Raw genomic sequence first — 12945 nt, forward strand, 5'->3', positions numbered from 1 at the left:
GCCCTCGGACTCTGCAATAGAGAGGTCAACTTGTGCAACAGGAAAGCTGCAACCTTCAGTGACAGCACTCACACCACAACAGCACTGGTTTCTCATGAGACAGCATCAGCCTACCTCTTTCTGCTAAGGCACAACAGGCCGTTTTCCACACACCAGCATTTGCTGGTAACCAGTGCACCCTCCCTTATATTCTCCCTCTCCAAAGGGCAACAGACCGCGTGCTCTGGTTGCCCCCAACTGTCACTGCAGCTGAGAAATTCACATAGCTGCCTACACCTCTGGCAGAGGGTTGTGTTTTCATAGCAGGGCAACCACATTAAACACCTGTGATAGCTCATGCTGTCACCCTTTGCTGCCAAAGGTGCTGCACACCCATTCAGCCCCCATAACCACAGGGAAAGGGTAGGAAGAACAGGAGGAAGAAGTGGCAGGGGCAACACCAAACCTTTAGGAACCAGATTAAAAAGCTATGGCTAGCCTGTATGCTACAACTGACCTTCCTATGAAAAGGTCTGAGCTTGGAAGTCTAGCCTTTAGCATAAGGTTTTGGAACAAAGGCTCCCACCCTCTCTGGCTAATACAAATTCAGACATGAGGGACTCTGAAGACACCCACTACCTTTAACAGGAGAGCAAATAGTCCCTCTGGAGTCTTAAATTGAAGCTGACAGACACAGCGATAATTTTGGCTGAACAACAGCATTTCAGTTTTGTGCTTAATCTCACTTAATGCTTGCTTTCCCTTTCAGTCATCCTTTGTTTGACATTTTTCTGCTTACTCACTGCAGGATATTAAAAGGACAAGGGTAAACACGTCCTCCCCTCCAATGTGAGATTCTCTATATAGCCCACGCTACAAGGACTCCAGCAAAGGTAACAGGGATCACCAGCAGTCTATCTGGAGGTGACGTTCCCTTAAAAACCACAAAGAAAACGTAAAGCTGCCAGATGTATGCTTGTTCTTTGTGATGGGCTCACCAGCCACCACCTCTGGTTTTTCCCTGTAAAACAAATGGAGCTTCTTTCCCTTCCTTTTGAAAGCTGGTCAACAAAACGTTGGCTTTCAATAAGACTCCCTGCACTGTTTCTGCTGCCATGGAAACATCACTTTTTGAAGAGCTACAGCTGATATCCTCCTTTATCTGGAGTAGTGTCCACCACCATCACAAATCAGCAATCTACAAACAAGCCGCTGATGGTACATGGCATGATTAGCCCCTAATCTTCAGGCTAAACTCTGTATGAGATGGGGATCACCTTCCCCTTGAAAGCCTTCTGTACCTCTTCCTGCTGAAGGAACAAATGCTAGTAAAGGGGTCACAGAGCTGAAATCTGGCTCATGAAGTACAAGAGTCATAAGAAGGTGCAAGGAAGTCCAGTTCAACTCACCAACAATGCTCTTGCTCAAGAGGCACCTGATGAAGGTCTGAAGCAAGATCATCTGACAACTGCATACATAATGGGGGGAGGGGGGGCGTGGAACCGAGGGGAAGTAAGACAACCATGACTAAGGATTTCTGCTCCCTCCCATAGTGTTTGAGAGGCACCTGACTGCATAAGAGTCAGCTGTGCCCATTTTACCCAGCTCAAGCAGAGCAAGGCACTGATCTCACTCACACTGCTACAGTTCTGATACAGGCTTTTGTTTTGAACTGACAAGGCTAGACTGAGATTCCAACGTCTCTTGGCTGTGCATTTGTAGAGGGAAAAAGGGGAACCCAAAGGCCGTTTTGCAGAGCTTTGAAGCATGAGAAACTGCAGAAGAGAAGGCTTGTGTTAATTTAACACTGCTGGGATTTTGAAAGCTCGAACAGTTACAGATCAGCCTTGTAGAGGCTCAGAGAAAGCCAGTCCTTAAGCTATGTTTCACTACCCCAAATGGTCTGAGAGCAGGCTTTATTCTAGCTGGGTGGAAGATTTTCCTGACAGGATACACGCAAGCTACAGCACTTGCAACAGGAAAAAAGGACAGAAGATCTGTGCACACCACAAGCAAAAGCCTCCTTCCAGCCTCATCACCAGCCCACCTGCTCCCCCTCCTCCTGAAAAGGGTGTGACAGCTTGCAGTCACCCTCCAACTCCCAAGCCCTTGACCTAGCAAGAACAGCTGATGCTGCTCCAGCCGCCCACGCTGTGCCAAAGCACAGGCACATGTGGCAGCTGCTGGAGTGCCCCTCCAACACAGCACGCTGATCCCAGCAGCTCAGCGACTGCACTCATCCACGCACCAGCTGAGGAGGGAAGGTCAGCCACATCATCGAGCAACTCCTGTAACAGCACTGTTGAACCAGGACCCTCAACGTGGATCAGAACAAAAACCTTCCCCCTCTCAAAGATTTCAGGCAGACCTGTTTCTGTTCAGAGGACCTACTGATGTAATGGGTCTTCTATTTTCCTTCTTCCTTGTTCAGCAAACTGCTGCAGATGCCCAGTTCAGTGAAATAATTCCTCCTTTACAGCTCAAACTGTCCTCTGTTCTCTTTTATTTACTTATCAAGCGTTTGGTTTTACAACAGCACAGCAAAAATAATTATTTCCTCCAGCACTACAAGTACTTAGTGATAAAGAAAACAAATAAAGCAGAAGAAAAAGGTGTTCCTTTGTTCATTAGGACAACGAGGGAAGTTTTGTCCTACCGCCAGCAGTGAGTTCCTTCTGCATAAAAAAAAAAACACATTAAAGTACACATTATCAGCCCCAAACATGCAAGACAAGGCTTTACAAAAGGAAAGGCTTATGTGCTGTCTTATGGAATCACACATGCTGTTTAGGAACTCTGAGAACAAGAGATTTTGAAAGACATCAGTTTACAGAAGTGAAGAACTGCAGAAATATGAGGGGAACCACCTTATCACCAACTCAGATTCCACACTACCAAGCAGCAGTTGTGCTCTGCGTTTGTTAGACTTTCAGCAGTACGGTCTAATCAGTCAGAGCACAGCAGCACGTTGTGTCAGTACTGTTGGTGCTGTTTTATCCTCATTTTCCAGTGGCGTATGGAACGAGCACAAACAGCAGCACAGAGATGCTCTTCTGCAAACAAAACCATATATACTTTAAGGACATAAGAAATCATGCAACTTCAGTTACTAGCCCATGCAGAGAAAGATGGGATTTCCGTTCATGGCATCTTAACACACAGCAATACCAGACAGGGCTCATCATCTCAGGAGAATACTACAACCCTTCAGCCTGAACTGGCAGCGCTGTTTCAGTGCTTGTAATCACTAAGCAAGAGACTCCAAGCATTTGGAGTCCCGGTTTCCCAGAGGGGCTGGCAAAGGAACACGCACTAAGCACCATTTAGAGGAACACAGCCAGTCCAAACATCCCTTTGCTGAAAATGAAGTCCCTCCAAGCCAAAGATTATAGACCAGTACCTTTCCTTCCACGCATCACCAACATGAGGACTGTAAGTCAGTCAAGCAGAGAGTGCTTCTTCATACATATAGGAGGTGGGAGGAGTAAGGAAACCATTGAAGCATTCTGCACCTGTGGTGTCCAGTTCAGCCACCAGCTTACTTTGGAACTCTACTGCATGCACCTGTGCAGCAAACTTGGATTTCGCATAGGTTACTGGCCCAAAACCTCAGCGTACCCACAATCCTGCATTCCCAGAATATCACATGAGAAGTATATGCATTAACAGCTGTTTAAGCACTGCTGCCTTGCCTACGCTCAGCAAAAACATTGCACACCTAGAGGACTAACCTGGTCTAGTTTGGCCACACTCCCAATGGTAGCCTAGATTTTCCTCTCACCTCCAAACTCTCGTGAGCTAAGAAAGCTGTCTTTATATCAACCTAAATGATTTCACGATTCTAGGTCCTCCGGTAATACTATGCAAATAACAACAAGGAGTCACATGAAACCTCTGACTCAAGGTTTTAAACTCATTTCTGGTTTCTTGAAGCAACCCAAAGTGCTCACAACAGCCCCGGGGACAGGACTAGGCAGCACGGGTTCCAGCAAAATGCATGTCATTGGTGAGTAATACCTTATCGTCAGGCAGGATTTCCAGTACAAGCACTCCAGTTTGCCAGGGAGAAGTCTTTGAGGGCTGGCCAGCCCAGCACAAGCCATTAACTGAATGAGCACAAGCACGTTGCCTTTCTCTACATTTTCCTCCATGTACCTACAGATCTTCACCTCACCAGCTTGAGAAAATAACATATTTAACACACTCCCCCAAAATGAAAGCAGCGGAGGAGGGTGTTATACTACGTTTGCTCCATAGCAATCTTATTTCGCAGCAGATATACTGCTTTGATGTACAGCCTGGGGTGCAGCACTCTCTTTATTCAGAGCCATATTTAAACCAAAAATGAGTTCAGTAACAAAACACGCCTCTGGGAAGAGACAGCATTATCAATAAAGCTCTTGAGAACCCAGTATTTAACCCTTTTTCCACTAGAAGCTGGCCGAGACTCTAAAACCACTATAACCAATCCTGAGAGAACTTCAGGCCACATCCTAAGGCATGCATTTACACACTGCAGTCGGAATCAAATTCACAACGAGCCAACAGCTGGGCTGTTTTCTGGCCGAACGGTTTCCATTTGCCAGTCCCCGCGAACAGGGCTTCGAGGTTTGAGTATACAATGGAGACAGACACGGGACCAGTGAGCAGTTCGGAAGAGCCCGCTGCAGGCTCCAATCATTACCGCAGCCACACACCGACCGCGGCCGGCGTGTGAGCAGCGCACCCGGCAAGATGCTCGCAGGACCCGCGCTACGAGCGGCCGCTTCCCGCCTCACACCGCCCCGAGGGCAGCGCCACAGCCCCGGCACACACACCGCCCAGCCGAGGCCGCCTCCTCCCCGTCCAGGGAAAGCGGCCGCGTGGTTCGGCACCGCGCAGGCGTCCTGCGGCTCCGTGCGCACCTCCGGGGTAGCTCTTACACCGACAGATCCTGCTCTACCCGCATCCAGACTGGTGCCCGGCGAGACCCCAGCCGGCCCTTCGGGCAGCACTGCCAAGTTCGCTTTGCTTTTTAAAAATAAGCCAAAAAGATAATTACATACACACACACACACGTATATATATATATATATAGCGAAGCCCGGAGCCGCTCCGCCGCTCGCGGCACCGGTTGGACGCGAGCCACCCGCTCACGCCGCGGAAGTTCCCGTCCCTCTCCTTCGGGAGCCCCGCATACCGGACCTCCGCCCGCTGGACGCGGCCCCGGCCAGGCACCCCCGCCCCGGTTCCGCACTTCCACACCAGGAGGCCGCCTCCTGAGACACCCCGGGAGCTCCCGGCCACGCCGACCCAACCGACGGCCGCGACAGCCACGAGGAGCCGCGGTCCCCCGCAGCCCAACCCAGCCCAGCACCGGGCGAAGAGCGGCGTGAAGCGCAACCACCGCCGGGAGGGCCGTGACGGGCGGCTCCGGCCGCCCGCCGGACAGCGCAGCCCTACCAGGCTCCCCGTGGGGCTCCATGGCGGCCCCGGCTCCTCCGCCGTCTCTCTGCCGCGGGGCACCGGTCTCCCGTCGCCGCCTTCCCCCTCGGCCGCCGCTGCTGCCGGCGGAGGCGCCGCCCGCCCTGGCGAGGCGGGGCGGGATCGCGTCACTCAGGCGGCCCTCCTGCCCGGCCCGGCCCCGCCAGGTGAGGGCGGCCCCGGCAGGACGTGGCGGTGGTTCAGAGCGCTCAGCCTCCTGTGGGAGGGCTGTGAAGGGAGCGTGAGCACCGCCTGGGGATAAAATGTCAGGACTAAAGTTTAAACGCTGAAAAATAAGATTGGAACAGTAACTGCTTTCGGCCGTGCCAAAGGAGACCCGAGGTCTGCCCACCCGCCTGGCTTGGGACTGCTCACTGACCGACTGCCCCAGGAGCCATCGCCCTGAGGTGCCCGTGCCTGATGGGCCACCCTGAGGCAGCTGGAGCACAGTCCCTGCTTCATACAATCGTCAAGGTTGGACTAAGTCAATAAGTCCAATCATCAATAATCAGTAAGTCCAGCCATCAGCCCATCCCCTCCTTGCCCACTTATGATGCTGTATGTCCATGGTTCTTGTACATCCTGGACAGCCCATTCCAGCACCTGACCACAGTTTCCAAGAGTAAATTCTTCCTAACATCCAACCTGAATGTCCCTGCCACAACTTCAGGCCATTACCCCTCATCCTATCCCTGTCAGCTGGGAGAAGAGGCCAACTCCCCCCTCACTACATCATCCTTTCATGGAGTTGAAGAGAGCAACAATGTCTCCTCTTGAGCCTCCTCCACAATAAATAACCCCAACATCTTCAGCTGCTCCTGGTAAGGCTCCAGATCATCACAGCTTCATTGCCTTTCTCTGGAAATATTCCAGAGCCTCGATGTCTTTCTTATAGTGAGGGGCCCAAAACTGAACACGGTACTTGAGGTGTGGCCTCACCAGTGCTGAGTACAGGGGGACAATCACCTCCCTGCTTCTGCTCACTGGGCTGTGTCTGACAGAAACACTGATGGCTCATCTTCAGCCAAGTATCGAACGTATCAAACAATACCTTCAGGTCCATTTCCTCTACACAGTCTTCCAGCCACTCTTCCCCAAGCCTGTAGCATTACATAGGGTTGTTGTGATCAAAGTGTTGTGACCCAATACTTAGTGTAATTAAAGTTCATACAGTTGACCTCAGTCCATCAGCATCTCTGTAGGGCCTTCCTACCCTCAAGCAGATCAACACTTCTTCTCCCACCTGGTCATCTACAGTCATTAGTCATACAGTCATAAGTCATCTACAGACTTACTGAGTGTACTCAGTCCCCTCATCCAAATCATCTCCCTGCCTCTGCCCACCAGCCCCAGGTGCAGTACCCAACACAAGGCACAACCTAGCCAGCTCCCATCTCGAAAAGATACTAAGGGTGGCATTATTAACTTGTAGTGGATAAGTTCTGTGTATCTTTTGGCCGCAGCACTGTAAATCCAGCATTAGGAGTCCCAAGGCTGGATTTATTGGCTTGTCAACCGAAGGCCAAGCTCCTCCAGCTGTGGTTCTTCTTCTTTCAAGTCCTTATATAATGTTTTTCTCTCCAGTGTGGTGTATCTGTACAGTGCTTGCACACCTCAAATGGTATGCACATAATGCAGCGATGGGTTGCCTGGTTATTGGAACAACCCACACAGGCTGAGTAAGGAGACAAGAAACGCTCCTGCTTAACACTGTGAGCAGTAACACAGGTACAGCATCTGCAGCAACCCTTTATGCTGCGCTGCAAGCTGCCTTCAGTGGTTCCACCTTCTAGTTATTATGCATGCTGCCATAGCATAGGCATGCTCACAAATTGCACCAAGTTGCGGAAATTAAACCATGATTTTATTTTAGCTTCTGAGATTCACTCCCCTGTGGGGCTTGCTAGCACAACAGGCAGGAGCCCTGTGGCTGCATTATAGAGAATCAAATAGCTCAAAACAGACCATGAAGTGCCTGTCCTACCTACAGCCTGAGCTCTTCCTGCTAAAATAACACCAACCACGGAGAATTTTTCATTATGTAGTTTGAAAAGCAAGACTATCAAGAACATTAAGCTACCAAATATATCTTTTGCTCCATCCTTTCCAAATCCCCGGGCCTTGACATCTATCAGTGTTTGTTTGAAAGATCGATGTGCACACAGAACCAGCAGCAAGGCATGCCTGGCATGGCTCTTTGTGAATAGCCAGATTGTCCCTGACATGTAGCATGCAGTCACATGGTGAAGCAGAGCACAATGGAGAGTCAGGAGGTGCCAATTCAGGATGTCCTTGCTTCGGATAACAAGCAGCATCAAATCCAGGTATTTTTTAGTGCACGAGGCAGTTAAGGATGTAAGCTTTTGCTAGAATAAAGGGACATTTGCTTATGTCCTAGCATACACACAGTCGCAGCAGGAGGCCAATGGTGCCATAAAAATAGCAAGTAGATAGAACAAGGTATAAATACACAAGGATATACTCTTATCTCATAGCACAGCAAGTAATTTAAGCATGGTTCTCACCAGAGAAAGCTCATCCTACATATCTCAGTTATGACTGTTAAAAAATACTTTTTTTCAAATATCTGTACAAGTAATTTTTTCTTAAAATATATATATTTTTTCCCCATGGTGTGCCACTTGAAGCCCCAGGCTTCCCCATTGAGCAGCTGCTATTTCCTACAGGATCTATATCACAGAGGAAGCCATCAAGAGCATAACAATTTGCATCCCTTCACTTTGCAGCTGCTTCAACCTAGCAGCACCAAATGCCTGCCAGGAGCCAACCTGCATAGCAGGGAAGCTGTCAGCATCTCTTCACTGCTTGAGGGGCTAAGAATACTTAGCCAACACATCCCAAAAAGCATGAGCTAGCAGTGAGGCCATACATGCTATCCTGAGAGCTGGGCACAGCTGACAGAAGTCTGGCACCAAGCAAACAGCAGTGCCTCACCCACAGCCACCCCAATTAGGAGTGTCCTCTTCAACCTAGGTGCAACCTACAAGTGCACCAATCTTTGCTGAATTACAAGTTTAGAAATTCTCCAATTCACCAGCAGTTGGGTTTCCTTAGCACCTGCAGCCCATTCAAAGGGCTACCTGCAGATCTCAACCAGTTCACATCCCCAGCTGTCTTTTCCGGAAAGGTTTTAGATGCAAGGACACTCAAACCCATCTTCAAATATGATGACGTAGTTCCTTTTTACACAGTCCTGTGTACATAGAGATGGAATTGTTTTAACAAGCATCTGTAACCAGTGCCTATTAAAAATAGTACGACTATGGCCTAAAGGCTCCAATTATGACCCCAGATTATAAACAAACTCAAAGGACTGGGCCTTCCCTGAAGGCCTTATTGTCCTTACAAAAGGGAAGTGTGAAGGGCAATGGGACCAGCAGCGCACTGAGCTACTATGCTTTGTGCCTTGACTTCTTGATTGCTCCAGGCAGTTAGATCCCATGCAGGTACCACTTGTGCAGGAGCATAAGAAGAGCAGCAAAGCCAGAGGCAGCTCCTGGGGCAGCTGTATACCAGGCTTCATTGCATAGCCATGGGGCTGCAGTCAGGCTGCATCTCCCGCTGTAAAGTCAGATCCTGGTTTTAATATTCACAGTAACATCTGATCTAGGGCAAGTATAACAAGAAAAGCAGTCAGAAGTGCCAAAAAGTCAAGGTTTCAGAGAATTAATACATCTAAGTTCATTCAATCCAGCTTTAAGACAACCAATTATTTTCCAAAGATGCTGCTGTATTTTTTGGCTTTTCAGCTGCCATCATGGATGTGATCACCTCCAAAGAAGCCATCCTGTGTACAGAGAGCTGAGTCCGATGACGAGCTGCACTATTTTAAGGTAGCTGTTATGCTGATGCACCGCCATGAACAAGCATGGTTGTGCAACCAAGCACTGAACTAGCCACAGCTACCAAGAGGGCTGAGTCCTAGCACATTTCAGACATACGTCTGTAGACGCACTTTGGCAATGCAGCGCAAAGTTGTGTGCTTGCAGAATTCACATGGTCCCTTCAGTTGCCAGACCAAGAGTTAGGTACAAGTGAATGAGACCCACAGAGGCTCCTCACCTAAGCAATACGGAGTGCTAAAGAAATCTGTCCTGAATGCCTTCCCTTTCTGAGGCTCAAGTACTTCACTTGGCACCAAACAAGCCCTCCATTCATTCAGAGCCTTGAGTCATCTTCTGGAAGAAATCTGTCTTAAGGAACACATCCAAGTTTTTATTTCAAAATGCTGCAAAAGAGCACAGTCAGCTTGGCTCCTTCGTAAGGCAGTGCCTAGAGGGATTTAATTACCCAAACAGAAGGATTTCATTAACATCATCTTAAAAGGGAAGACGAGTGCATACTGAACTACAAGCATTACGGGCAAATAAAAACAACAGATACTCAGTGAACCTGTACTTGCCATATCCTCAGTGATTATCATTTGGGTATTAGGGGAAGGAAACCAGACAAGCAAGCAGTTTCTCTCCTACTACATTCTTGCCCAGACATCTCATCAATCATATCCCAAAAGCACTTATTACATCAAAGTCATCACAGACAGAGGAACATAGATCAAGTCAGAAATCCTGTGCGGTATGTCCCACCTCAGGCAGCATTAGGATTCCATCTACCCAACTGGCTTTATTGTCAAGAACAGACACTTCACATGTGAGTGCCTTTTTAAGGTCTATACTTCTTAAAAAAATCTTATGTCCTGCCAAAAGCCTTTGGTGGAAAATAAACCTCTCAAACCTCTTAGTATCTACAGGCCAACTTCAGGATCCTCCATACTTACTGGGGTAGATAAACAAATTCCTGGTGGAATTCTACTAATGCCATCGGCTCCATCTCACCAGAAGTGCTGTAGCTTGCTGAAAATAGCTACAGTTGTTTTTCTATTTCTTTAAATGAACAAATGTCTTTAAGTTCAAGGTCACTTTTGCAGACAGCAGTTAAACTGAGTTGCTTAGATGCTCGAGAAGAAAGTTACCTTGTGGTCCTGATCGTTGGCTATCAGCACAGCCAGGGCACGGCTGGTAGCTGAAGACCTCCATGTTCTTTTGGAGGCATCTCTGAAAGCCAATCAGAGTGGAGCACTGCACCGCACCCTCACTATTATGCAATAGTTATTTTGATGTAGCACAGTTCTGGAATAAATCCTTACAGGAACCCAACCTTCCATCAATAGGCTGTGCCTCATGACACCCACCTGCTTGAAACTTGTTTCCTGTAACTGATCCCACTGGGTGCATGCAAAACGCCGTTAGCTGAGGACTCAAACCTCCCTTCCGTAGTAGCGTTTGACACCCACTCTATGCAGCTGCCAGCAAGCATGCGATAAATAGACACGAGGGAATGGAGGAGGAGAAAAGATAAATCAATAAAGCTCGCGTTAAACGAGCTGCAGTGTCGCTAGAGGGAGCGCCTGAGCCCCTGTGGGTGCAGGAGTTCACCCACAAGCTGATTTGTGGTCTCCTGGTTAAGGAATGGTACAGGCGTGCCTGATTTATTTAACAGCCCCAAACCACTGATGGGGCTTATTTCACAGCAGGAAAAAAAATGGCATAGATGTAGACACAGATACAAGAATGCTATGACCTTTATCATGTGAAAGAATAATATAATCCAATTAATTTGATGTTAATGTCACTATTCATTTGCTTTGCCAGTTACCAAAGCTCATGTGTATCTAGGAGCATCTGTACCTCTTTTCCATCCCCACCCTTTACCTCCTCCCGACAAGAGAAGAAATCACCTCTAACTTCACACTGCTTTGGTATCGCAGCTTCTTTTGGTAACACTTGCCTCTGAGCCACTTTCAGATATGATGAATATCTTGCTTGTGGAAACACAATGCTTTCTTTGCACACGCATTACCATCTGCAACAAGCACCTTTATTGCTGTAGTAAATATATTGGAGCCAAAGCTTTTCACAGAATCACAGAATCACAGAATGGCCTGGGTTGGAAGGGACCTCAAGGATCATGAAGCTCCAACCCCCCTGCCAGGCAGGGCCACCAGCCTCCCCATTTACTAGACCAGGCTGCCCAGGGCCCCATCCAACCTGGCCTTGAACACCTCCAGGGATGGGGCATCTACAACCTCTCTGGGCAGCCTGTGCCAGCACCTCACCACTTTCCTGGTAAAGAACTTCCCCCTGACATCCCAACCTAAATCTTCCCTCTTTCAACTTAAAACCGTTCCCCCTTGTCCTGCTGTTATCTACCCTTTCAAAGAGTTTGCTCCCTTCTTGTTTATAGGCTCCCTTCAGGTACTGAAAGGCTGCAATGAGGTCACCCTGCAGCCTTCTCTTCTCCAGGCTGAACAAGCCCAGCTCCCTCAGCCTGTCTTTTGTAGGGGAGGTGCTCCAGCCCCCTGATCAACTTCGTGGCCCTCCTCTGGACCCTCTCTAACAGCTCTCTGTCTTTCTTGTACTGGGGGAACTTGTACTGGGAATTTGTAGTTTTGTTAAACTACATCCCTGTCAGCTAACTGCTAGCAGTCCTAAGTACTCCACTGCAGAACAGGAGCTAACTGCAACATTTTCACCTTCTAAAAACTGATACGAGGAATAAAAGGAGGTCACATCTTCAGTAGCTCATTATTAGACTATTTTTAAGGCTGAAGTGCTGTACAGTTACTGCGTGGTAATTAAGAGTCAGGGGATCTAGGGTTGTTTTTCCAACTGTAGTTAACGTCCAGCGTATTCCTATGAGATAACCCGGTACTGCCAGGTCCACTTTACTACTGGCAAGCCAAAACTAAAAGGCTTATTTGTGATTTGCTAAAAGCAGACAAGAAACAGAAAATAATACATTGGAATTCAAGTAAAAGCTTACAAGGACAGGGGGAAAAAAAAGCAATGGCCCAATTAACAAGAACTACTGCAAAACGTTTATGAACGTTATAAGGAGAAAAAGACTATAGCAGGAGCCTGCTCACTGGCATAATGCAAGCCATAGAAATGCAGCCTTTACACTCCTTCAGTAAGCATTTTTTTCCTTATTTTGCAAATAAATAGCACCTAGTCTTTTTAAGAGAGACAATTTTCACTACGTGAAAATACAAGCAACAAATCAGGCCACAAACACTGAGATTAAAGATTCATTTAACTCATCAATGTTTTACCAGCAACACTGCTGCTTCCTGCCACCAGCACCAGGCAGGAGGCACTTCCATCACAGCCCCTCTTAGAAATATGCTTCCACCACGAGATACACAAATAGCCACGGTTTGTCTCATCCCGTTTTTCCTTCAGGCTGCTGGGAAGCAGCTCTGCTCCATCTCCTAATGGTGCCTTCCAGCTCCTACCTGCTCTCACAAAGCTCATTCCAAAATTCCTTGCAAAACCCAGTCTCAAAACTTCCCCGTCACAAACAGACTTCTGATTTCAAAACAAACAAAACGCAGCGAGCAAATCTCCTCCCGTCCTTTCCTACCATTAATCTATTTGTTCAAAAGCAGCCCGCAGATCACCTGATATCTCGACAAACCCAAAC

General features: G+C 48.1%; 1 protein-coding gene across 8 annotated transcripts in view; it reads right to left on the reverse strand.

The window, feature by feature from the left end:
* TPD52 (tumor protein D52) overlaps positions 1–10514 on the reverse strand; it is a 119071-nt gene extending 108557 nt beyond the window's left edge. For 2 of the 8 annotated variants that reach the window (XM_040686935.1, XM_040686933.1), the window contains exon 1: positions 10436–10514. In XM_040686935.1, coding sequence (XP_040542869.1) covers positions 10436–10499 — 64 coding nt within the window. In that variant the 5' untranslated portion in view covers positions 10500–10514. Of the gene's footprint in view, positions 1–1388; positions 5549–10435 lie in introns of those variants that run through there. The other 6 variants (XM_015282833.4, XM_015282835.4, XM_015282834.4 and 3 more) reach the window with 4 other exon arrangements.
* Positions 10515–12945: the final 2431 nt, after the last annotated feature.

The sequence above is a fragment of the Gallus gallus genome, chromosome 2 (assembly GCF_016699485.2).
Source record: "Gallus gallus isolate bGalGal1 chromosome 2, bGalGal1.mat.broiler.GRCg7b, whole genome shotgun sequence".
Lineage (NCBI taxonomy): Eukaryota > Metazoa > Chordata > Aves > Galliformes > Phasianidae > Gallus > Gallus gallus.